Source organism: Capricornis sumatraensis, chromosome 16, assembly GCF_032405125.1.
Source record: "Capricornis sumatraensis isolate serow.1 chromosome 16, serow.2, whole genome shotgun sequence".
NCBI lineage: Eukaryota > Metazoa > Chordata > Mammalia > Artiodactyla > Bovidae > Capricornis > Capricornis sumatraensis.
Window position 1 is genome coordinate 20,434,998 of NC_091084.1, and position 27,208 is coordinate 20,462,205.

The window sequence follows — 27,208 nt, forward strand, 5'->3', positions numbered from 1 at the left end:
ACCATTTGTTGTTGCCCAACTTTTGATTTCCATTTTATGGGAGTTTTTGGAAGTGTTCCGGGAAATTATGATTCTCAGAGGAAAGTATGGTCTCTGAGATGTTTCTTATATATTTTATTTGTTACATATGATATGAAGTGGGCTTTCCTGGTGGGTTAGCTGGTAAAGAATCAGCCTGCAGTGTGGGAGACTTGGGTTGGAAAGATCCCCTGGAGAAGGAAATGGCTACCCACTCCAATATTCAGGCCTGGAGAATTCCATGGAGTGTATAGTCCATGGTTTCGCAATGAGTTGGAAACAACCGAGCGACTTTTACTTCACTTCACTTCATGGTATAAAGGTAAGAACACAAACTAGGTGTTGGGGTCTTTTTGTTTGTCAATGTAGGTAATTTTTAAGTATAATTGATTTATGATATTACCTTAGTGTCAGGGGTATGACATAATGATTCAGGATTTTTATATATCACAGAGTGGTCTCCACAGTAAATCTAAGTTACCATCTGTCAAAAGTTATGGCTATATTATTGGCTATATTCCCTATGCTATACATCATGTCCCTGTGACATATATTATATAGCTGGACATTTGTACTTATTAGTCCCCTTTATCTTTTTTGCCTACCCCCTCCCCCACCACAGGATTTAGAATGTCAGCCCTAACTTCGCTAGCATTGGTTATATGATCTTGAAATCCTCTTAACTTCTACAGATACATGTGTATGAGGTGTTATTTCTCCAGGTGATTTCAACGTTTTGATCCTTTCTGGTTCTATATTTAATAATAATGCCAGTGTTTTAAAATCATTATTATGTTTTGCATCAGTTCAGTTCTGTTGCTCAGTTGTGTCTGACTCTTTGCAACCCCATGGACTGCAGCATGCCAGGCCTCCCTGTCCATCAAAAACTCATGGAGCTTACTGAAACTCATGACCATTGAGTCAGTGATGCCATCCAACAATCTCATCCTCTGTTGTGAATCTCATCCCCTTCTCCTCCCGCCTTCAATCTTTCCCAGCATCAGTGTCTTTTCAAATGGGTCAGTTCTTCTCATCAGGTGGCCAGAATACTGCAGTTTCAGCTTCAGTATCAATTCGTCCAATGAATATTCAGGACTGATTTCCTTTAGGATGAACTGGTTGGATCTCCTTGCAATCCAAGGGATGCTCAAGAATCTTCTCCAACATCACAGTTCAAAAGCATCAATTCTTCGGCACCCAGCTTTCTTTATAGTCCAGCTCTCACATCCATACATGACTATTGGAAAAACCATAGCATTGACTATATGGACTTTTGTTGGCAAAATGATGTCCCTGCTTTTTAATATACTGTCTAGGTTGATCATAGCTTTTCTTCCAGGAGCAAGCATCTTTTAATCTCATGACTGCAGTCACCATCTGCAGTGATTTTGGAGTCCCCAAAAATAAAGTCTGTCACTGTTTCTACTGTTTCCCCATCTATTTACCATGAAGTGATGGGACCAGATGCCATGATCTTAGTTTTCTGAATGTTGATCTTTAACCCAACTTTTTCACTCTCTTTCACTTTCATTGAGAAGCTCTTTAGTTCTTCACTTTCTACCATAAGGGTGGTGTCATCTTCTTATCTGAGGTTATTCATATTTCTCCCAGCAATCTTGATTCCAGTTTGTGCTTCATCCAGCCTTGGATTTTGTATCATGTACTCTGTGTATAAGTTAAATAAGCAGGGTGACAATATACAACCTTGGCATACTCCTTTCCCAATTTGGAACCAGTCTGCTGTTCCATGTCCAGTTCTAACTGTTGCTTCTTGACCTGCATACAGATTTCTCAAGAGGTATATCAGGTGGTCTGGTGTTCTCATCTCTTTCAGAATTTTTCACAGTTTGTTGTGATGTGCACAGTCAAAGGCTTTGGCATAGTCAATAAAGCAGAAGTAGATGTTTTTTCTGGAACACTTTTGCTTTTTCTATGATCCAGCAGATGTTGGCAATTTGATCTCTGGTTCCTCTGCCTTTTCTAAATCCAGCTTGAACATCTGGAAGTTCACGGTTCACGTACTGTTGAAGCCTGGCTTGGAGAATTTTGAGCATTACTTTACTAGCGTGTGAGATGAGTGCAATTGTGTGGTAGTTGGGCTTCCTTGGTGGCTCAGACAGTAAAGCGTCTGCCTGCAATGTGGGAGACCTGGGTTTGATCCCTGGGTCGGGAATTTCCCCTGGAGAAGGAAATGGCAACCCACTCTAGTACTCTTAGCTGGAAAATCCCATGGATGGAGGAGCCTGGTAGGCTACAGTCCATGGGGTCGCAAAGAGTTGGACACAACTGAGCGACTTCACTTTTGAGCATTCTTCGGCATTGCCTTTCTTTGGGATTAGAATGAAAACTGACTTTTCCCATCCTGTGGCCACTGCTGGGTTTTCCAAATTTGCTGGTATATTGAGTGAAGCACTTTCACAGCATCATCTTTTAGGATTTGAAATAGTTCACCTGGGGAATTCCATCACCTCCACCTGCTTTGTTCGTAGGGATGCTTCCTAAGGTCTCCTTGACTTCGCATTCCAGGATGTCTGGCTCTAGGTGAGTGATCACACCATTGTGATTATCTGGGCCATGAAGATCTTTTTGTATTGTTCTTCTGTTTATTCTTGCCACCTCTTCTTAATATCTTCTGCTCTGTTAGGTCCATACCGTTTCTGTCCTTTATTGAGCCCATATTTGCATGAAATGTTCCCTTGGTATCTCTAATTTTCTTGAAGAGATCTCTAGTCTTTCCCATTCTGTTGTTTTCCTCTATTTTTTTTGCACTGATCACTGAGCAAGACTTTCTTGTCTCTCTTTGCTATTCTTTGGAACTCTGCATTCAAATGGGTATATGTTTCCTTTTCTCCTTTGCCTTTCACTTCTCTTCTTTTCTCAGCTATTGGTAAGCCTTCCTCAAACAACCATTTTTCCTTTTTGCTTTTCTTTTTCTTGGGGATCGTCTTGATCACTGCCTCCTATACAATGTCTTAAACATCTGTCCATAGTTCTTCAGGCACTCTGTCAAATCTAATCCCTTGAATCTATTTGACACTTCTGCTTTATAATCATAAAGGATTTGAATTAGGTCATACCTGTATTATCTTGTGGTTTTCCCTACTTTTTTCAATTTTAGTCTGAATTTGGCAATAAGGAGTTCATGATCTGAGCTACAGTCAGCTCCTGGCCTTGTTTTTGTTGACTGTATAGATCTCCTTTTTTCACTGCGAAGAATGCCATCAGTCTGATTTCTGTATTGACCATCTAGTGATGTCCATGTGTAGAGTCTTCTCTTGTGTTGTTGGAAGACGTATTTGCTATGACCAGTGCATTCTTTTGGCAAAACTCTGTTAGCCTTTGACCTGTTTCATTTTGTACTCCAAGGCCAAATTTGCCTGTTACTCCAGGTATCTCTTTACTTCATACATTTTCATTCCAGTCCCCTATAATGAAAAGGATATCTTTTTGGTTGTTAGTTCTAGAAGGTCTTGTAGGTCTTGTAGAACTGTTCAACTTCAGCTTCTTAAGCATTACTGTTCGGTTCATAGACTTGTATTACTGTAATATTGAATGATTTGCCTTGGAAAAATGAACAGAGATTATTCTGTCGTTTTTGAGATTGCATCCAAGTACTGCATTTCAGACTCTTTTGTTGACTATGATGGCTACTCCATTTCTTCTAAGGTATTCTTGCCCACGGTAGTAGATATAATGGTCATCTGAGTTAAATTCACCCATTCTGATCCATTTTAGTTCACTGATTCCTAAAATGTTGTAGTTTACTCTTGCCATCTCCTGTTTGACCCCTTTGAATTTACCTTGATTCATGGACCTGACATTCCAGGTTCCTATGCAGTATTGCTCTTTACAGCATCAACCTTTACTTCCATCACCAGTCACATCCACAACGGGGTGTTGTTTTTGCTTTGGCTCCATCTCTTCATTCTTTCTGAAGTTTTTTTTCCACTGATCTCCAGAAGCTTATTGGGCACCAACTGACCTGGGGAGTTCATCTTTCAGTGTCTTATTTTTTTGCCTTTTCATGTTGTTCATGGGGTCTTCAAGGCAAGAATACTGAAGTGGTTTGCCATTCCCTTCTCCAGTGGACCACATTTTGTCAGAAGTCTCCACCATGACCTGTCTATCTTGGGTGGCCCTACATGGCATGGTTCATAGTTTCATTGAGTTAGATAAGACTGTAATCCATGTGATCAGTTTGGTTAATTTTCTGTGATTGTGGCTTTTGTTCTGTTTACCCTCTGATGGATAAGGATAAGAAGCTTATAGAAGCTTCCTGATGGGAGAGACTGACTAAGGGGGAAACTGGGTTTCGTTCTAATGGGCAGGGTCATGCTCAATAAAGCTTTAATACAGTTTTCTGTTGGTGACTAAGCTTGTGTTCCCTCCTTGTTGTTTGACCTGAGGCCAAACTATGGAGAGGTAATGAAGATAGTTAGGACCTCCTTTAAAAGGTCCCAGGCATGCAGTGCTGCACTGAGTGCCCCCCACCCTCCAGCAGCAACCCATGCCTCTGCCAGAGACTCCTGGACCCTCACGGGCAAGTCTGGGTCAGTCTCTTGTGGGGTCACTGCTCCTTTCTCCTAGATCATGGTGTGCACTAGGCTTTGTTTGTGTCCTCCAAGAGTCTGTTTCCTCAGTCCTGTGTAAGTTCTGGCGGCTCTATGGTAGGGTTAATGGTGACCTCCTCCTAGAGGGCTTATGCCATACCCAGGTCTGCAGCAGGCCACTGCTGACCTGTACCTCCGTAAGAGACACTCAGACACAGTTGTGGCTTAGTCTCTGTCGGTTCTCTGGGTCCTGGTCCGCACAAGGTTTGTTTGAGCCCTCCAATAGTTTCTGGTGGGTATGGGGTTTGATTCTAAACGTGATTTTGCCCCTCCGACGGTCTTGCTGCGGCTTCTCCTTTGCCCCTGGACGTGGGATATCTTTTTTGGTGGGATCCAACATTCTCCTGTCGATGGTTGTTTAGCAGCAAGTTGTAATTGTGGAGTTCCTGCATGAGAATATGAGCATACGTCCTTCTACTCTGCCATCTTCCTCTGCTTTTACTTACCACTATTTAATAGATGGTGTATTTTAAAGAATATCCAGTTTTAAATGATTGGACATCATACAAATACACTTTTTTGAAATGTATACGTGTTGTAGGCTGGCCTTTGACCTTTCATTTGATACTTTATTCTTAGCTAACTTTCGCAAAGAGTCGGACACGACTGAGCGACTGAACTGAACTGAACTGAACTGAACTTTGTAAACAGTAGAAGGCAGAGCTTGGAAACGTGACGTACATGTAGTTGTGAATATGATTTTACTGGATTTGGTGGTGATGTTTATTATTTCTTTCTTAGTTAAGATATATCCTATGCATGACTTGTGATTTACTAATGTTAGCCAATTAAAAAAATGGCAGACATTAAAACCACGGATAACCAGTAGCAGTGAATTACCTTCTCTTGGGAGTATGGGAGGTTGACATCAGCACCTCTTAAATGTCTTAAAACGCTTGTCAAAAATGGCTTAACTAATCAGTTAGCGAGTCCAGTTTGAATTTAGTATATATCTTAGTTCTCTTTTTGTAGCTGTTTGTGCATAGAAATTCTCTTTCTCTAATTTAGAGAGTAGAAGTGTGTATGTTTTGGTGTGTAATATCGTAGAGTATGTATGTATAAGACTGTAGATAGCTGCTTCCCCAAGAGAGAGTGTAGATATATGTTAACTAAGAGAGAAATAATAAACATCACCACCAAATCCAGTAAAATCATGTTCACAACTACATGTACGTCACGTTTCCAAGCTCTGCCTTCTACTGTTTACAAAGTTAGCTAAGAATAAAGTACCAATAAAGTACTCAGTGTCATAGTTTTTACAGTAGTTTCGTCAGTGCTGCCCGAAGTCTTTTAATTTAGTTTATTACCACCATTATTGCCTCCCTTACAGAGTCAGTCTCCCTTAACTTTGTTAACTGAATGGATATGTGATAGAAATTAGCTTTCCTTTTTATACTGCTGAATTTTTAGTATGTAGCTTATAATATTTGTAAGTTCTCGAAGAATTTCACAAGTTGTAGGAGACAACAGAAATGTGATGTTGCCAATTTGGACACTCGTTAAAAATGATATCCATGCTGTCATTTCTCAAATCTAAAAAGAGAGACAAAAGCATGTATCAGGCTGTATTTCTCGAAATTGCTTCCAGCTGCCTGCTTCCTAATATAGAAATGTTTATTAAAAGTGGCAGGTTAAAAATTGAATTCCTAAGGCAAATATGGCTAGCTCTAATTTTGCTAAAGAATTGGAAATACCTGAGAAATTGCCTCAATAGTGGCTTTGGTGTGGAGTGAGGGGCATGGTTGGAACAAATAATACATATTTCTTGGCTAGCAAAAAAAAAAAAAAGTAAACAGCCTAGATAGTTTCATTGAACTAAAGACAAATTTACTAAGGTAGTGAATTAGAAATATGAATAATCTTTATATTTTATGCATTGCAACAGTATAAAAACTGCTAGAATGAACCATTTAAGATAGTAGATAACGTAGAAACAGTGATGGATTTGCCTGGACATGAAACTCAATTGAGGATGAGACTTAAATTAGGGAAATAAGCAGAGTAAAATATGATTGAGGTGGAGAAAAGAAATTTAAATCTTACCTAGACTAGTTAGAGGAAATGAGATTTAAAGAAGTGTTAGACTGAAATGCTATGAAGAAACTTTTTAAAATCAGGGGGAAAATTGTGTTAATTCTGACACGAAATTAATGACAAAAAGAAGATACATGTTGAGGGGAAAAAAAGAAAAAAAAAACACTGGTGTTTCAGTGAGTCTTTGGTGGGGGAAATTTTGAACAGTAAGAGAAGAAATAGAGAGCAATGGCAACTATATTAGAGATAGATTTGAAAATTGTTTTTGTGAATGCATTCACTGGTTATGATGGCAGGTTAAGAAGCAGGTAATGGAATGTATTCTAAGTTAAATTGTAGATTCAGGAGTGGGAATCATGAAGGAGGAATCTAGCGACCAAAAATCTTTGTGAAGATTGGTTGTGCCTTTGTTGTTGTTCTTCAGTCATCAGTTGTGCCCAACTCTGTGATCTCAAGGACTGCAGCATGGCAGGATTGCCTGTGCTTCAGTATATCCTGGAGTTTGCACAAACTGATGTTCATTGAGTCGATAATGCCATCCAACCATCTCATCCTCTGTCACCCCCTTGCCTCCTGCCCTCAATCTTTCCCAGCATCAGAGTCTTTTCCAGTGAGTCAGCTCTTTGTATCAGATAGCCAATATATTGGAGCTTCAGGTTCAGCAACAGTCCTTCCAATGAACATTTGGGTTGATTTCCTTTAGTATTGACTAGTTTGATCTCTTTGCAGTCTAAGGGGCTCTCAAGAGTCTTCTCCTACACTACAGATCAAAAGCATCAATTCTTTGGTGCTCAGCCTTCTTTATGATCCAACTCTCACATCTGTACATGACTACTGGAAAAACCATAGCTTTGACTATACAGACCTCTGCTGGAAAATGAAATGTCTTCTTTTTAATACATTGTTTAGATTTGTCATAGCTTGTCTTCCAAGGCATAAGCATCTTTTCATTTCATGGCTGCAGTCACCGTCCACAGTGATTTTGGAGCCCAAGAAAATAAAGTCTGTCACTGTTTCCATTTTTTTCCCCATCGATTTGCCATGAAGTGATGGGACCAGATGCCATGATCTTAGTTTTTCTGTGTTGAGTTTTAAGCTAGCTTTTTTACTATCCTTTATCACCTTCATCAAGAGTCTCTTTGGTTCCTCTTCGCTTTCTGCCATTAGGGTGGTATCATCTGCATATCTGAGGTTATAGATATTTCTCCTGGCAATCTTGATTCCAGCTTATGCTTCATCCATCCAGGCATTTTGCATGATGTACTCTGCATATAATTTAAATAAGCAGGATGACAATATACAGCCCTGACATACTCCTTTCCCAATTTTGAATCAGTCCATTGTTCCATGTCCACTTCTAACTGTTGCTTCTTGACCTACATACGGATTTCTCAGGAGGCCAGGTAAGGTGGTCTGGTATTCCCATCTCCTTAAGAATTCTGCACAGCTTGTTGTGATCCACAAAGTCAAAGGCTTTAGCATATTCAATGAAGCAAGAGTATGTTTTTCTGGAATTCCTTTGAATTTTCTATGATCCCACAGATGTTGGCAATTTGATTTCTGGTTCCTCTGCCTTTTCTAAATCCAGCCTGTACATCTGGAACTTCTCAGTTCACATACTGTAGAAGCCTAGCTTGAAAGATTTTGAGCATTACCTTGCTGGCGTTTCAATTGAGCACAGTTGTGTGATAGTTTGTACATCCTTTGATATTGCCCTTCTTTGGGTTTGGAATGAAATCTGACCTTTTCTAGCCCTGTGGCACTGCTGAGTTTTCCAAATTTGCTGGCATATTGAGTGCAGCACTTTAACAGCATCATCTTTTACGATTTGGAATAGCTCAGCTGGAATTCTATCATCTCCACTAACTTTGTTCATAGTGATGCCTAAGGCCCACTTGACTTCACATTCTATGATGTCCGGCTCTTGGTGAGTGATCACACCATCATAGTTATCCAGATCACTAACACTGTTTTGTATAGTTCTTCTGTGTATTCTTGCCACCTCTTCTTAATATCTTCTGATTCAGTTAGGTCCATACCGTTTCTGTCCCTTATTATGCCCATCTTTGCATGAAATGTCCCTTGGTGTCTCTGATTTTCTTGAAGAGATTGCAGTACTCATTTGTGTGGTTTCCTATTTATGCTGACTGGTTAAAATGACTCTTTTAAAAAGAATCATAAATATTTTATAATAAATATCTTGTCATTGCTGCTTAACATGTTGTAGTTCTGTTAATCATTTCTCATTACTTTATACGTTGAAACTGCAGTTCAGTGTATTAGTAGTACATGGTCTTGTTGACAATGCAGCATAGAAAAAGAGAAAGACTACAATGTAATTAGTGGTGCATGGCTTTATGGACCATACAGAATAGAGAAAGCTTAATGTTACTTACGTTTGTGTTTTAGTATAATCATAAGAACGGATCTAACCTTAAAAAAGTGAAGAACTTTTTTGGGCAATGTAGGCTTTCATATGTTTGATTTTATGTTTGAATAATACACATTATTTATAAAATTTTTAAAAATTTGAAAGCATTTGTAGAATGGGTCTCTTAGGCAGTTTTGATATTGGCACAAATATTAAGTAATGAGACAAATATACAAATAAATTCTGTAACGGCTGTTATGATTCTTATCACAAAGGGGATAGGTTTAGGGTCTTGTAATTTGAGTAGCATATTCTGAGCAATGATCTTTTGGTTAAGATGCCAATAGCAAAGGCACAAAGGCTGAAATAAGCAAGGGGACTACATCAAACATAAAAACTCTACACAGTAAATGAAACAAGTTAAAAACAAGTTAGGATGGGAGAAAATATTTGCAAACTATATATCTGATAACTGGTCAATATTATTTTAGATATATAAGGAACTTGTACAACTCAAAAACAAAAAGGCAAATAATTATATTTTTAGATGGACAAATGACGCAAATAGACTTCTTTTTCCAAAGAAGACATACCAATGGGCAACAGGTGTATCACTAATTATCAGAGAGGTTCAGATAGCTTTAAAATTGTCAAGAAGTGTATCCTTAATTCATATTGTAAAATTAAAATATGTGAATTACTGTAGTTCAGTAAATGTAGGAAGTGTGTGTGCCAGTCACTCAGTCGTGCCCTGATTCTTTGTGACCCCATGGACTGTAGCCCGCCAGGCTCTTCTATCCATGGAATTCTCCAGGCAAGAATACTGGAGTGGGTTGCTATTCCCTTCTCCAGGGGATCTTCCCAACCCAGGGACTGAGCCCAGGTCTCCTGCATTGCAGGCAGATTCTTTACCATTTGTGCCACCAGGGAAGCGAACAATACAGGATTTTGAAAATTACGTTTACATGGCAGGCAGTTTTGCTTTTTTTGGAAAAAATATAATCTAGTTTTACTAGGTTTGGTTACTTAGGTACTAAAGTACCTAACTTTTGGTACTAAAGTTAAGTACTTTTGGAATTTGGAAAAGCACTGTTTATAAATGCTACAAATGCCCTGATCTTTAACATGAAGGCATAATAGGTATCATATTAAATATTAAACGTAATTTATCCTATTTAAAATTCCCATTAGGCTTGATAGTTCTTTATTTTGTTAGTGTTCTTAATTTTTAGATGCTTATGCTAACATAGATTTTTCTCATTGATTATATTTTGAATCTTCTTGAGGCCAATATTAACTAACATGGCCCTATTGATAGGAACTGTTCTTATGTTGAAGCTGCTCTTGTTCTTTTATCTTCCAAGTTATTCCTGGCAACCTGCTACAGCAATCACTGTCAAGAATGACTTGATGCTTTATCAACTTTGTATTTTATGACATTTTCCTCTTGGCATGTTATATCAAAGTATAGCATACATGATGTAGAAGAAGTACAAATAGAAATGAAAATGGGATTTTGATGTCTTATATCTTGTCAGGAAATCTTTCATTATACTTTGATGAAGTATGGCCAAATCTAGAATAAATGGAAATTTTGTTATTCAAAATGTTAATTTTATAAATATTATAAATATCTGCTTCTTAAAACCAAAGCAAGGCAAAACAAAAGAATATTACACTATATGGCAAAGGTATAAACATAAATGGGAGAAAATATTGAAGCATCTTTAACAAATGATGAAATTTTGCAAATAAATAAAATTCCTGAAATTCATTAAAAATATTGGCAAAAATATATACAGTGCACTGAAAAATAAATGCCTTTGTAAAGATGTCTTGCTATGTTTAATATAAAAATGCATATTAAAACTTCCCTGAGATATTTTTTCGCCTAGTTGACTGGTAAATGTAAAGCCTAATATACTTTATTTAAATAGATATGGAGAATCAGTTACTCTCAAATTGTTGATCAGAGTATAAATTTGTATAACTTCTTTGGAAATATCTTTTCAAAATTCAAATACACATATGCTAGATTCTGTCCTTTATCAAGCCCATCTTTGCATGAAATGTTTCCTTGGTATCTCTCATTTTCTTGAAGAGATCTCTAGTCTTTCCCATTCTGTTGATTTCCTCTATTTCTTTGCATTGATTACTGAGGAGGGCTTTTTATCTCTTCTTGCTATTCTTTGGAACTCTGCATTCAGATGCTTATATCTTCCCTTTTCTCCTTTGCTTTTCACTTCTCTTTTTTTCACAGCTATTGGTAAGGCCTCCCAGACAGCCATTTTGCTTTTTTGCATTTCTTTTCCATGGGGATTGTCTTGATACCTGTCTCCTGTATGATGTCACGAACCTCTGTCCATAGTTCATCAGGCAATCTGTCTATCAGATCTAGTCCCTTAAATCTATTTCTCACTTCCACTGTATAATCATAAGGGATTTGATTTAGGTCATACTTGAATGGTCTAGTGGTTTTCTGTACTTTCTTCAATTTAAGTCTGAATTTGGCAATAAGGAGTTCATGATCTGAGCCACAGTCAGCTCCTGGTCTTGTTTTTACGGACTGTATAGAGCTTCTCCATCTTTGGTTGCAAAGAAACTAATCAGTCTGATTTCAGTGTTGACCATCTGGTGATGTCCATGTATAGAGTCTTCTCTTGTGTTGTTGGAAGAAGGTGTTTGCTATGACCAGTGCATTCTCTTGGCAGAACTCTATTAGTCTTGGCCCTGCTTCATTCCATATTACAAGGCCAAATTTGCCTGTTAGTCCAGGTGTTTCTTGACTTCCTACTTTTGCATTCCAGTCCCCTATAATGAAAAGGACATCTTTTTTGGGTGTTAGTTCTAGAAGATCTTGTAGGTCTTCATAGAACCATTCAACTTCAGCTTCTTCAGCATTATTGGTTGGGGCATAGACTTGGATTACTGTGATATTGAATGGTTTGCCTTGGAAACGAACAGAGATCATTCTGTCATTTTTTGAGATTGCATCCAAGTACTGCATTTCAGACTCTTTTGTTGACCATGATGGCTACTCCATTTCTTCTAAGGTATTCTTGCCCACGGTAGTAGATCTAATGGTCATCTGAGTTAAATTCACCGATTCCAGTCCATTTTAGTTCGCTGATTCCTAGAATGTCAACATTCACTCTTGCCATCTCTTGTTTGACCACTTCCAATTTGCCTTGATTCATGGACCTGACATTCCAGGTTCCTATGCAATATTAAAGGTCAGTTTTCATTCCAATTCCAAAGAAAGGCAATGCCAAAGAATGCTCAAACTACCACACAGTTGCACTCATTTCACACGCTAGAAAAGTAATGCTCAAAATTCTCCAAGCCTGGCTTCAGCAATATATGAACTGTGAACTTTCAGATGTGCAAGCTGGTTTTAGAAAAGGCAGAAGAACCAGAGATCAAATTGCCAACATATGCTGGATCATCAAAAAAGCAAGAGAGTTCCAGAAAAACATCTGTTTCTGTTTTATTGAATATGCGAAAGCCTTTGACTGTGTGGATCACAATAAACTGTGGACAATTCTGAAAGAGATGGGAATACCAGACCACCTGACCTGCCTCTTGAGAAACCTATATGCAGGTCAGGAAGCAACTGTAAGACTCGGAGAACCGCACTCTGAAAAGGACACTCAGGGACAGCCTCTAGTGGACTGACAAAGTTTATTATCCAATTGTGTAGTTTTATCATTTTCAGGGAATAGAGCATAAGGCTGACTTGCACGTAGCCATTCCAGATAAACATTAAAACATTCAAGCATAAAATACAGTTCCTACCGCCTAAGCCATAACATAGCTTTGGCGAAACTCTAAAGGGAGTCTTATCATGAAACAACAGTCCTTGCTCTCAGAAGCAGGTGATCAGAAGAAGGAAGCCTTCGAACGCCTCAAGGCCGGGCGTATTGACCCTTCGTCATCCGTTCCCAGCCTTGGGCACTCAGTGAACGCTCATAACCCTTTGTTATGCTCGTTCCAGCTTCCAACCTTCGTCACGAGTGGAGCAAATACATTTTCAGTATTTGGTTAAAGCCTTCCAGCTCCTCCACAGCAACAGTTAGAACTGGACATGCAACAACAGACTGGTTCCGAATAGGAAAAGGAGTACGTCAAGGCTGTATATTGTCACCCTGCTTATTTACCTATATGCAGAATACATCATGAGAAATGCTGGGCTGGAAGAAGCACAAGCTGGAATCAAGATTGCCGGGAGAAATATGAATAACGTCAGATATGCAGATGACACCACCCTTATGGCAGAAAGTGAAGAGGAACTCAAAAGCCTCTTGATGAAAGTCAAAGAGGAGAGTGAAAAAGTTGGCTTAAAGCTCAACATTCAGAAACCTAAGATCATGGCATCTGGTCCCATCACTTCATGGGAAATAGATGGGGAAACAGTGTCAGACTTTATTTTTGGGGCTCCAAAATCACTGAAGATGGTGATTGCAGTGATAAAATTAAAAGACGCTTACTCATTGGAAGGAAAGTTATGACCAACCTAGATAGCATATTCAAAAGCAGGGACATTACTTTGCCGTCTAAGGTCCGTCTAGTCAAGGCTATGGTTTTTCCAGTGGTCATGTATGGATGTGAGAGTTGGACTGTGAAGAAAGCCGAGCGCCGAAGAATTGATGCTGTTGAGCTGTGGTGTTGGAGAAGACTCTTGAGAGTCCCTTGAACTGCAAGGAGATGCAACCAGTCCATTCTAAAGATCAGTCCTGGGTACTCTTTGGAAGGAATGATGCTAAAGCTGGAACTCCAGTGCTTTGGCCACCTCATGCAAAGAGTTGACTCATTGGACAAGACTCTGATGCTGGGAGGGATTGGGGGCAGGAGGAAAAGGGGACGGCAGAGGATGAGATGGCTGGATGGCATCACGGACTCGATGGACGTGAGTCTGAGTGAACTCCGGGAGTTGGTGATGGACAGGGAGGCCTGGCGTGCTGCAGTTCATGGGGTCGCAAAATGTCAGACACGCAGGAGCGACTGAACTGAACTGAACTGATTGTAGATTCAAGGGATTAGATCTGATAGAGTGCCTGATGAACTATGGATGGAGGATTGTGGAATTGTACAGGAGGCATGGATGAAGACAATCCCCAAGAAAAATAAATGAAAAAAGGCAAAATGGTTGTTTGAAGAGGCCTTACAAATAGCTGAGAAAAGAAGTGAAAGGCAAAGGAGAAAAGGAAAGATACACCCATTTGAATGCAGAGTTCCAGTGAATAGCACGGAGAGATAAGAAAGCTTTCCTCAGTGATCAGTGCAAAAAATAGAGGAAAACAGTAAAATGGAAAAGACCAGAGATTTCTTCAAGAAATTAGAAACATCAAGGGAATATTTCATACAGAGATAGGCACAATAAAGGACAGAAAAAGTATGGACCTAACAGCAGAAAATATTAAGAAGAGGTGGCAAGAATACACAGAAGAACTGTACAAAAAAAATCTTCACGAGCCAGATAACCATGATGATGTGATCAGTCACCTAGAGGCAGACATCCTGGAATGTGAAGTCAAGTGGGCTCCAGGAAGCATCACTATGAACAAAGCAGGTGGAGGTGTTGGAATTCCTGGTGAGCTGTTTCAAATCCTAAAAGATGATGCTGTGAAAGTTCTACACTCAATATGCCAGCAAATTTGGAAAACTGAGTAGTGGCCACAGGACTGGAAATGGTCAATTTTCATTCCAATGCCAAAGAATGTTCAAACTACTGCACAATTGCACTGTCACACACTAGCAAACTAATGGTCAGAATTCATTTGATTCTTGGGACATAAGCTGAAATAGCTGAAGAAGACATACATACAACTTTTTAACTGAATATCCTTTATAAAATATATAAACATGTGTTACCTGCTAAAATTAATATTCAGAAGAATGGCATTGAACTAAAACTCTATAAGCTGTATGTGAAATACACCATCAGTGGGCACACAGAAGGTATTTGTTCATCACAAATACATCACTACTGCAGTGATGTTTGCTACTCTGTACAAGCATGTGTTCCTCAAAAGGAAGCTTTCTTTGACTTCCTCTCCTTACTCTAGACTAGCTAGGGCAGGCACCCTATTAAAGAATTCATCCTCTATGTTTTGTCTGAGCACTCGATACATCTGTGATTAAATAATTTAAATTTTTTCCCCTATTGATTAAGTTAGGTTCCTGGAGGGTTGAGAATCCATCTGTCTCTTTCACTGCTGGGGTATTGTGTACTATGATATCCTCCATGTTGATAACAATGCATATTTGAATGAGTGAGGATTAATTCTAGAGTATCAGACCTACACCACAGCCTTTTAGGAAAATGCATGTTTGTCTCCTCACCCATGCTGACATTTCTGTTCCTTCTTTCAGTGACTTCCCTAAAACAAACGAACAGTTTAACCTTTTAGTGTGTGTGGGTAGGAGGGGGAGAACACAGATCCTTTTTAGAAACCATGATTAACATAAAATTGCAAAGATGTAACACCCCCAAGTTTTGTTATTTAATTTTAGAGATATCATGGATTTCCCGAAATCTCTTGATATAGACCCACATCACTCTGAGGTTTCACTCTGAAGGATTAATTTTTCTATTATTTTATTCTAACAGTTTTTGTTATCTTTGCTTTTTGACCATTTATCTTGTTCTTTGACTGGCCTTTTGTGTTTTATTACAAAAAATTTCAAACATATGGAAAGGTTGAAAACGTGTACTTTGATACCAAATATCCATCACTCATATTCTGCAATTATCTTTTTACCGTATTTCCTTTCTCATGTAGTTTTCTGTCAATCCATTCATCATCATTTTTTCATTTAATGCATTTTTTAGTAAGTTGCCAATATCATTGTACTTTTTTCCATATACTTCAGCTTGCCTGGCATTAACTAAAGTGCAGTTTACAGGATTCTTTTCTGTGGTAGAAATTTATATACAATGAAACACACCAATTTTAAGTGTAACATTTGATGAATTTTGACAGGTGTATACACAAACTCCTATTAAGTGGTAGAACAGTGTCATCACGTCCAGCAAGTTTGCTCCTGTTTCTCCTTATTATTTTTTCGTCCTTTTATTTAAGCAGTTAAAGCTTACTCCTGTTTAATTATTTTTACGTTATAATGATCCCCTGAGCTTTGCACTTTTTGATAAACATTCTCTCTATCATAAGTTGAAGGTTGATGACAAAGTATCTGTCAACCCAGGATTGTTAAGAATCAGCCTAGTGATAAAACTAAGAAGACCTAGTAGGAGTTCGGAACATAATCTCCAACCTGATGGTTGTGTTGTTCATGTTCTTTGATAAGTGTTTGCAGGGTAAAGGGGGAGTGGGAGTAATGACTGGGTGGAAGAAAGTCTTATTAGTGCTCTGTATTCACATGGCAAAAAAGGGAGCAATTTATTTTGGTTGACAAAATTCCTGTTCACAAAGTCTTACTTCTTACTCAAGAAGTAAAAGTAAGAAGTAAGACTTTTTACCTTTGAACACATTTCACCTTTGTGCATTAAGACCATTTCACCTTTGAACACAACTTCCCTGTCATAGGATGTTTCCCAGTATTCATATAGTGAATTACTGTAATGGGAGGAAGTAAAAAACAATGTATTAGAGTCATTTTGCTTTCCAGGGAAACATTTTTCTAGTCTAAAAATTTTACATTTTTTCCCGGAAGTTATAGCTATTTTTCAAGTGTGTTGTTTTCAGCTGAAAGCTTGCTTTCCCTTATATGTCTGTTTATAACATTATCATGTAGTTTCTAATGCTGCAGCATTATCAGTATAGCACAGTTTCTGCTGCTGCTGCTAAGTCGCTTCAGTCGTGTCCGACTCTGTGCGACCCCATAGACGGCAGCCCACCAGGCTCCCTCGTCCCTGGGATTCTCCAGGCAAGAACACTGGAGTGGGTTGCCATTTCCTTCTCCAATGCATGAAAGTGAAAAGTGAAAGTGAAGTCGTTTAGTCGTGTCCGACTCTTAGTGACCCCATGGACTGCAGCCTACCAGGCTCCTCCATCCATGGGATTTTCCAGGCAAGAGTACTGGAGTGGGGTGCCATTGCTTCCTCCGATAGCACAGTTTAGTAACAGAAGTTTAGTAAAGCAGTTTATTAACAGTAGAAATTTAAGATTATTTATGTCTAACACTCATATTGAAATTTAAATTCCTTTAGCACTGATAATTTTATTTCTGGAGAGCAACTTTGGTGCTTCTCTTTAGCCAATGAGCAATGAACACATTCAAGTTTGGAAAGTGTATTGCCAGTGTTAGATTGTTAATATAAGACACTCATTTAACTAATCATCTATGCTTTTTTTTTTTTTTTTTTGGGTATATTCTGACACAGAAGAAAGAACCTTCTAAATCCAGTGTGAAGAAAAAAGTGACCAAGATTGCAGAAGCAAAAAAAGTAATGAAGAGAAATTTTAAAGTAAATAAGAAAATAACATTTACCGATGAAGGAGAGGTAAGATTCTATAAATGCTTCATTTCTGTAGTACTTTCCAAGTATTAGAAAGTTTGATTCTGCTGCTGACATGCCATTTTTAATAAGAAAAATGAATGTTTCTCAAGACCTCTCAGACAACTCCTTTCATGTTTCTGTAGGTATTTGGTCAGCTCTGCATATGTAGGCAAGAATGCCTTTGTGACAGTAAGCTGGGCTACCTCTTAATGATTAACAACAGAGTTTGTTTTCTTTTTTTAAATCAGAGTATAGTTGATTTAAAATGCTGTGTGTGTTAGTTTCTGTTGTATCGCAAAGTGAATCAGCCATATGTGTATGTGTGTGTGTGTGTGTATACTCTCTTCCTGGGATTTCCTTCCCACTTAGGTCATCACAGAGCATTGAGCAGAGTTCCCTGTGCTGTACAATCAGTTCTCATTACTTATCTGTTTTATACATAGTAGTGTATATATGGTGCTTCTTAGGTGGCTCAGTGGTAAAGAATCCACCTGCCATTGCAGGAGATCCAGATTTAATTTCTGGGTTGGGAAGATCCCCTGGAGGAGGAAATGACAACCCACTCCAGTATTCTTGCCTGCAAAGTCCCATGGACAGTGGAGCCTGGCAGGCTACAGACCATGGGTTCACAGAGTCAAGAGTCGAACACGACTAAGCGACTGAGTGCCACCATGCACCAGTACATATATACCAATCCCAGTCTCCCAATCCATCCCAGTCCCTCACTCCATTGGTATCCATATGTTTGTTCTCTGTCTTTCTGTTTCACAAATAAGTTCATCTATACCATTTTTCTATATGGTTCCTATATACCATATATATTGCACATATATGTGTTAATAAATAATATTTGAACCATGGTTCAGAAGGAAGGGGACAGACATATGTATACTTATGGGAAATTCATATCAATGTCTGGCAGAAACTATCAGAATATTGTAAAGTAATTATCCTATTAAAAATAAAATTAAATAAATAAATATAAAATATAAATAAATTTTATAAATAAAATATAAAAAAGAATACTTATTTTTCTCTTTTTCTCTTACTTCAGTCTGTATGATAGTCTCTGGCTCCATCCACATCTCTGCAAACAGCATAATTTTGTTCCTTTTTATGGCTAAGTAATATTCCATTGTATGTGTAGACCACATTTTCTTTATGACAGATGTTTAGGTTGCTTCCATGTCCTGACTATTGGAAATAGTGCTGCAGTAACAATGGGGTGCATGTTTCTTTCTGAATGATGATTTTTCTTTGCGTATATGCCCAGGAATGGGATTACTGAGTCATATGGTAGTTCTAGTTCTAGTTTTAGTTTTTTTAGGAGCCTCTGCACTGTTCTCTCTAGTGGCTGTTACTGTTTGCATTCTACCAACAGCATAGGAGGATTCTTTTTTCTCCACACCAAGCCAGCATTTATTGTTCGTAGAATTTTTTGGTGTATATTTTTAAAATTTATTTATTTTTTTGTTGAAGGATAATTGCTTTACAAAATTTTATTGTTTTCTGTCAGACATCAACAAGAATCAGCCATAGGTACACCCATGTCCTTCCCTCCTGTACCTCCCTGCCATCTCCCTCCCTGTCACACTCTTCTAGATTTTGTTACAGAGCCCCTGTTTGAGGTCCCTGAGTCATATGACAAACTCCCACTGGCTATCTGTTTTACATATGGTTTTGTGAATTTCCATGTTATTCTCTCCATACATCTCATCCTCTCTTTCCTCCCCTCCTCTTGTGTCCATAAGTCTGTTCTTTATGTCTGTTTCCCCATTGCTGCCCTGCAAATAAATTCATCTGTACCATCTTTCTAGATTCCACACTCTGTATAATAGGCTCTAGGTTTGTCTGTCTCATTAGAACTGACTCAAATGTGTTCCTTTTTATGGCTGAGTAGTATTCCATTGTATATATGTAGCATAGCTTTATCCATTCATCTGTTGATGGACGTCTAGGTTGCTTCAGTGTTCTAGCAGTTGTAAATAGTGCTGCAGTGAACATTGGGCTACGTGTGTCCTTTTCAGTTTTGGTTTCCTCAGGATATATGCCTAGTAGTGGAATTGCTGGGTCATATGGTGGTTTTATTCCTAGTTTTTTTTAAGGAATTGTCATACCATTTTCCATAGTGGCTGTATCAATTTACATTCCCACCAGCTATGCAAGAGGGTTCCCTTTTTTCCACAGCCTCTCTAGCATTTATTGTTTGTAAACTCTTTAATGATGGCCATTCTAACTGGTGTGAGGTGGTTATCTCATTGTAGTTTTGATTTGCATTTCTCTAATAATGAGCACTGTTGAGCATCTTTTCAAGTGTTTGTTAGCCATCTGTATGTCTTCTTTGGAGAAATGTCTGTTTAGGTCCTTTTCCCACTTTTTGAGTGGGTTGCTTGTTTTTCTGATATTAATTTGCATGAGCTGCTTGTATATTTTGGAAATTAATCCTTTGTCAGTTGTTTCCTTTACTGTTATTTTCTCCCATTCTGATGGTTGTCTTTTCACTTTGCTTACAGTTTCCTTTACTATGCAAAAGCTTTTAAGTTTAATTAGGTCCCACTTGTTTATTTTTGTTTTTATTTCCATTACTCTAGGAGGTGGGTCATAGGGGATCTTGCTTTAATTTATGTCGTCAAGTGTGCTACCTCTTTTCCTCTAAGAGTTTTATAGTTTCTAGTCTTACATTTAGGTCTTAATCCATTTCAAGTTTATCTTTATGTATGACATTAGGAAGTGTTCTAATTTCATTCTTTTACACATAGCTTATTTCCCAGCACCACTTATTGAAGAGGCTATCTTTGCCCAATTGTATATTCTTACCTCTTTTGTCAAAAAAAAAAAACAAAAACAAAAAAAGGTACCCATAGGTGCGTCCATTTGTCTCTGGGCTCTCCATCTTGTTCCATTGATCTATATTTCTGTTTTTGTGCCAGTACCATACTGTCTTGATGGTATAGTAGTATACCATCAAGTAGCTTTGTAGTATAGTCTGAAGTCAGGAAGACTGATTCCTCCAGCTCCATTCTTCTTTCTCAAGACTGCTTTTGCTATTTGGGGTCTTTTGTGTTCCATATGAATTGTGAAATTTTTTGTTCTAGTTCTCTGAAAAATACCATTGATAATTTGATAGGGATCACATTGAATCTGTAGATTGCATTTGGTAGTATAATCATTTTCACAGTATTGATTCTTCCTACCCAGGAACATGGAATATCTTGCCATCTGTTTATGTCATATTTGATTTCTTTCATTAATCTCTTATAATTTTCCATATACAGTTACTTTGTCTCCTTAGATAGGTTTATTACTAGATATTTTATTCTTTTTGTTGCAATGGTGAATGGGATTGATTTCTTAATTTCTCTTTCTGATTTTTGTTAGCATATGGGAATGTAAATGATTTCTGTGTACTGACCTTATATCCTGAGACTTTGCTGAATTCACTGATTAGCTGTTATAATTTTCTGATAGTTTCTTCTGGGTTTTCTATGTATATATAGTATCATGTAATCTGCAAAAAGTGAGAATTCTACTTCTTTTCGGATTTGGACTCATATCTTTCTCTTCTCTAATGCTGTACCTAGGACTTTTAAAACTGTGTTGAATAGTAGTAAAGAGAGTGCACTCCCTTGTCTTGTTCCTGATCTTAGAGGGAATGTTTTGTTTTTCACCACTGAGAGTAATGTTTGTAGATTTTTTGATGATGGCCATTCTGACTGGTGTGAAGTGATACTCAAAGTTTTGATTTGCATTTCTGTAATAATTAGTGACGTTGAGCATCTTCTTATGTGTTTGTTGTCAACCTGTATGTCTTCTTTGAAGATGTTTCTATTTAGGTATTCTGCCCATTTTTTGATTGGGTTGTTTCAGGGTTTGTTCTGAATTTCCCAGATCCTGTTTTTATAGATAAGACTTTCTTGTCCTAGGGTCCATCTCTCAACATACTCTGTGGGAACATGCAGAAGGATAATAACACAACTACTCACCACAGCTTCTTTTGCTCGACTGTAGAAAGCCTCTGCTCTGCGATTCCTCAATTTCAGATGCTATATTGGCATGTTTTTACTTACTGGCTTGCTGTGGGAAAAATTCTCTGCTTTAAAATAACCTTAAATGTATAGGTGTCTGGTTTACCTTTCTTAATTACCTGGTCTTAGTGTAAATACATCCCATAGAGTAGGGAAGGGGTTACCTCACAGATTGGTCATGAAAATCACTTACTCTCCAGTGGAATGAGAGAAGGTATTTCTATTCCACTGAGATGAAAAAAGTTACAGGAGGAAAGGTATTTGTTGGCTCTGCTTACTATTCTGTCCTCTGCACTTAGAACAGTGCCTAACAAATAGTAAGCTCTCAGAAGAAGTGTTATACCCTGGTAAAACAACAGAGCTTTTTATTCTAACTATAATGTATCACATGTCACATCAAATATATTATCATTATTAATATAATTGCTGCCTGCACAATCCATATGCAGTGGCATGTGTTTACTTTTAATTCTGTATTTAGCAAAGATTTGGATGTTACTTTGGGAATGAGGTTTTGGTTTAGAAGGCCAAATTTGCACTGGTAATGTGGAGTGAAATGGTGTATAAATCATACGAAAACTAACAAAGTTGATTGCAATTAAAATTTTGAAGTTGTTGTTGAAGTTGCAGAGGAAGCCTATAAAATTGAAATATATGAATCTCTGTGATCCAGAAAAGAGGTCAGCACTTGAGAAACACTAAATCAGAAAATAGTTGTAGTATTGTATCATATGCTCACGTAAGAGAGGATTAGTGCTTTTAGGGTATTGAGATTCCTTACTGTGCTACTAATTTAGCTGCAGAGATTATACCAATTAACTTCAGGTTGAGTGTAAATCCTTAACTGTAAAATATTTCATTGTAAATGTATTGCCAACAGGAGCACTATATGACTATAAGCCATAGTGAAACTTCTGATCTAAAACCCTGAAAGAAATGCTACTATTTGTTCCACCCATTGGCTTCCCTGATGGCTCAGTGGTAAAGAATCTGCCTGCAATTCAGGAGACACAGGAGATTTGGGTTCAGTCCCTGGGTTAGGATGATCCCCTGGAGGAGGAAATGGCAACCCACTCCAGTATTCTTGCCTTGGAAATCTCATGGACACAGGATCCTGGCAGGCTACAGTCCATGGTGTTGCAAAGAGCTGGACATGACTGAGTAAACAAGAAAGGAAGGGTTCCACTTACAGAGGGATGAATTTTTTCCACTCTGATAAAGAAGTCAGAGCAGTGGATGGTGTTCTTAACTGGCACCATTCATCTCTCTCACTGCTTCTTCTGTGACTGCTGCTGTGCCGCTCATGCATTTGTGACCCTTGCTTCAAGCTGTGACTCTATGGTAGTCTCATCTTGAAGGATGAGATGATGGCAAGAGTGAGAGGAGGCATTAACACCTGTGATGTGTGTGCCTACAGCCTTCATTTTCCTGCAGTTTAATTAGCAGTCTTTCAGAAACTGTAGCAGTTACTTAAATCCTCCTGGCAAGCAGTTACAGGGTAAAATAAGAGAAATGCTTTTGTCTAAATTGTCTAGAATTTTACTCTGTTAGGCCTGGAACATGATTAAGTCAAACAAACCTTGTTTTTCAAGCAATGATACAGATGTATGGAAATTAAGTAATTCATTCAGGGTTACGCACTGGGCTAGTGAAAAAGCCAAGGCATTAAGCCACGTCTCCTGACTCTCAGATAGTGCTCTGACTTCTTTATCACCTTGTTCCTAACCATAAAATGTTTGTATAAAATTGTGTAGATCTGAGCAGGCTTATGAAATCCAGACTAACTTTTTCCTTTACGCTTAGTTTAGTTATTTCAGTTTTTATGTGTGGTACCAGCTGATATGTGTTTCATCAATTTTGAGCACATAATGTATGCCAGATAATGTGTTAGGTTCTCAGGATACATGAATAAGACATATGACTACCCTCAAGGAGGTTAATGCTAGTAAGGAAAACAGAGAAGTAAAACAGCCCCGTATGCTGAGAGGTGTTAGAGGAGGTTCACTGATGTGCCATGGTGGTGGCAAGGCAGCAACCTGCTCAGCCTGGCTATTGCCCTGTGTAGATCTTCTGGAGTTGAGTTGGTGGAGTGTTGCATACTACAAATGCTGAAATGATGTTGAAGCAACTACCTTACTGTCCAAATGATTTAATGAAGATTTCTTTTAATCCTGCTCTTAACTGAGTTATGGCAGCGTTACTTTATCCTGACTTTTCTGTGACTTGCTTACTTTTATTATAAAAATTTGAAAGTTTCAGAAGTAAGGTGTAAGGTAGAAAGTATGTATGTGCACCATTTCAAAATCATTCTGCAAATGCAAGTGGCATTCTATTGATGTTCCTTGTCTCCTGCCTCATACTCACCTTTTTCCTCTCTGCAGTTGGTTCAGCAGTGGCCACAAGTGCAGAAATCTGTTTCCAAGGATACTGAGGAAGAGGATGATGCTGGTGGTATCAACCTAGATAAAGCAAAGGAAAGGCTTCAAGAAGAGGACAAATTTGACAAAGAAGAATATAGGAAGAAAATTAAGGCAAAGCATCGAGTAAGCTTTCTATTTTGAATGAATACTGAATGAAATTTAATATGTCCTAAATGTATTTAAATGTTCATTAGATATTCTTTAATAACCAAGTTCCTTTACTATTTTCTTTAGCACTTATTTTTCTGTGGCTATTTTGTTATTTTATTTAGTCCTTTTTCTTTCTCCTGGTGAAGTCTTTGTATACTAACTGGTTTCTGAGAATGTCACCTAAATCAGCCTTTGGTTGAGGTGACTCAAATTACAGTGATTTTTTTTTTTTTAAATAAAGTTCTAATTTGGAGATAATTGTAGTTGTACACTTGTTAAAAGTTGTATCAGGAGCTCCATTTCTATAACTTTGTCATTTCAAGAGTATATATAAATGGAACTATATATAAATGGAACTATGTAGTGTATAGCCTTTTAGGATTGAGGTTTGTCGCCCATCATGAATCTGTAGCTTCGCCTAGTTCTGTGTTTGACCCCTGCCTTTCTGTCACTGAGTAGTGTTACATGGTGTGGATGAAGCACAGTGTGTTTCATGTTTCACCTATTTGAGCAACGTTAGTATTGTTTCCAGTTTGAACTTAAATCTTTCCATCAGCGATTACTTGGCAATAGATATAATTTAAATTTACTAAATTAAGAAAAAAAAAGGAAACTTTGTGAGAAAGAGTGCTTCTATATAGGCATATGCCCTATTGGCCTTAAACTATTATCCATAAAACAGAAAGGGTTACTCCGTTCTGGCCTCTCGCGATATTACTGTCCTTTTGCACTACTTAAAAGTAGACCTTCCACTAGATAAATGAGTCAATTAATAAACTAAAACAGATTTACCTTTTTAAAGAAGTTTCTGTAGTATGCCCTTGAGACAATGAATGGTCTCAGGGTAACACAGTATCATATGCAAGAATCACTGCTATAATATTAAGTTCTGTATCAAAAATTTTCAAGTCGTTAGATGTGGTCATTATTAACCATATCATTATTAACCATAATAATAACCATATGGTCATTATTAACCATATTATTAACTATATCCTGTGGTCAGAACCATAGGTTTTGACTCCTATTTGACCTTGTTATTATTTAATGATCCAATAAATTGTTTTTAATAGTACAGCAATTCTTATTTCTTTAAGGTTTGATATAGCTTCACAGTAGCAGTTAATGAATAAGAAATTAGTTCTTGAAGATAGCTTTCAGGGATGAAAATGAATGGCGAGGAAGAACATTCCATGAATACGGAGAACAAATGAACCTAAAATATACAGGTTGCAGTTTGAAGGTATAACTAAGCATTTCCATCATTGCTGCTTTTAGCACAGTACTTTAAATAGAAATTAGATGTTAATAATTTGTTGCTAAGATTGTTAGTAATGCTGAGTGTCAAGCAGCTTGTCATGTTTCTGCTTATAGTCTTCTTAAAGTGTCTATCTAGCATAAGAACATTTTACCTTTTTTTTTAAATTGTAGTCAGCAGTAAAAAGAAACATGCAGAATTTACATTAAGTAAAGGCTCCCCCACCCCCATTTGCTTCTTCCCTTTTTCTTATTTTCCCTTTCACCCCTCTTCCCAATGTGCAGAAGTTATTACTGTATCTGGGTTGTAGAATATTGTTTCTGAAATATTTAGGAACTTACTTTCAAGTTACTATTGTATATTTACTACACAGTGTTTGTGTGCTAGGCTCTGCCTTAAACTGTGAAGATGAAATATACAATATACTTGATTTTGGGACTTCCCTGGTGGTTGAGTGGCTAAGACTCCACATTCTGTATGCAGGGGCCTGGACTTGATCCTTGGTCAGGGAACTAGATCCCACATGTTGCAGCTAAAGAACCTGCATGCTACAGTGAAGATCAAAAGTCCCAAGTGCTGCAGCTAAGATCGAGAGCTGCCAAATAAATAAATATTAATAAAAATAAACAAATAAAATATGTGGGTTCTATTCTCAGGAAGTTTATAATTAAATCATAGCTAACTTTGAACATTCAGTCACTGCCTAGAAATTTTCTGTGCTCCAATTTTTTTTTACATTAAAATTTTTGAAATGAATTATATCCTCATGTTTTCCAAAGTCAAGATGATAAATTTAATGTTGAGAAGTCTTGCTTCTGCCCATACCTGTCATTTTTATTCTTGCCTCCACCTCAGAGGTAAATTTTTATTAATTATTAATGTATTCATATAGTTTATGCAAAGACTAGTAAATAGAAATGCATATTCTTATTTTCTCCCTTTGTTAAATTCATACTTCAGTATTCTACAGTCCTGTAGATTGTTCTGTACTTTTTCATTTGCACTTATTTTTGTGGCTTTACATAATTTATTTTCTTTGCACCATTGTTAAAACATACCATATGACTTTAAAACTATCACTGTGACTGTCTCACAACAAGGTTGAAGAGAGCAGTTTGAGGCTGATACAGCTGGGAGAGAAATCACAAGAACTTTACATGCTACTGCTTTTGAACCAGTTCTCTGTAACTGAAAGAGATATAAGATCTTTTTAAAAGAAGTTTGTTGTTTAAAGCAAAGTTTGTTGTTTTATATAAAATAGGTATATTCTGCACAGAGTGGCCCATGGCATACTTTCTATATTGGAGACTGAAAATATTATGCAGCCTAAAAAGAGCACAAAGAAGAAACCGAAGTAATCTTCCCTTTATTCGGCTTAATGGGAATGCGACCTGGCACAAATATGATTCGTTTCTTGGTATTTTCATCAGTAAAATTATTATTTAAACAAATTTAAGTATTTGTATATTAAATTACTGAAATTTCATGTTTTTGAACACTTTGTTTATTATAATAGCATACATAAGATACAGTGTGCTTAGTTGCTCAGTCATGTCTAACTCTTTGCGACCCTATGGACTGTAGCCCACCAGGCTCCTCTGTCCATGGGGATTCTCTAGGTAAGAATACTGGAGTGGGTAGTCACTTCTCCAGGGGATATCCCCGACTCAGGAATCGAACCCAGGTGTCCTGCATTACAGGTGGATTCTTTATCAGCTGAGCTACCAGGGAAGCCCATAAGATATAATACAGGTGCTCAAATCAATTATGTACCAGACTGGATTTCTACCTACAATGCATATGTATTATTTTTTTTAATGTTAGGTTTTAACATTTGGCATAATGTTTGGTGGAGAGAGTG

At 37.7% G+C, this 27,208-nt stretch overlaps 1 protein-coding gene across 1 annotated transcript in view; it reads left to right on the forward strand.

Moving 5' to 3' along the window:
* The window catches only part of DDX10 (DEAD-box helicase 10), a 311,316-nt gene that overhangs the window by 155,509 nt on the left and 128,599 nt on the right, over positions 1–27,208 (forward strand). The window contains exons 14-15 of the mRNA XM_068988708.1: positions 17,378–17,497; positions 23,901–24,062. Coding sequence (XP_068844809.1) covers positions 17,378–17,497; positions 23,901–24,062 — 282 coding nt within the window. The remainder of the gene's footprint in view (positions 1–17,377; positions 17,498–23,900; positions 24,063–27,208) is intronic.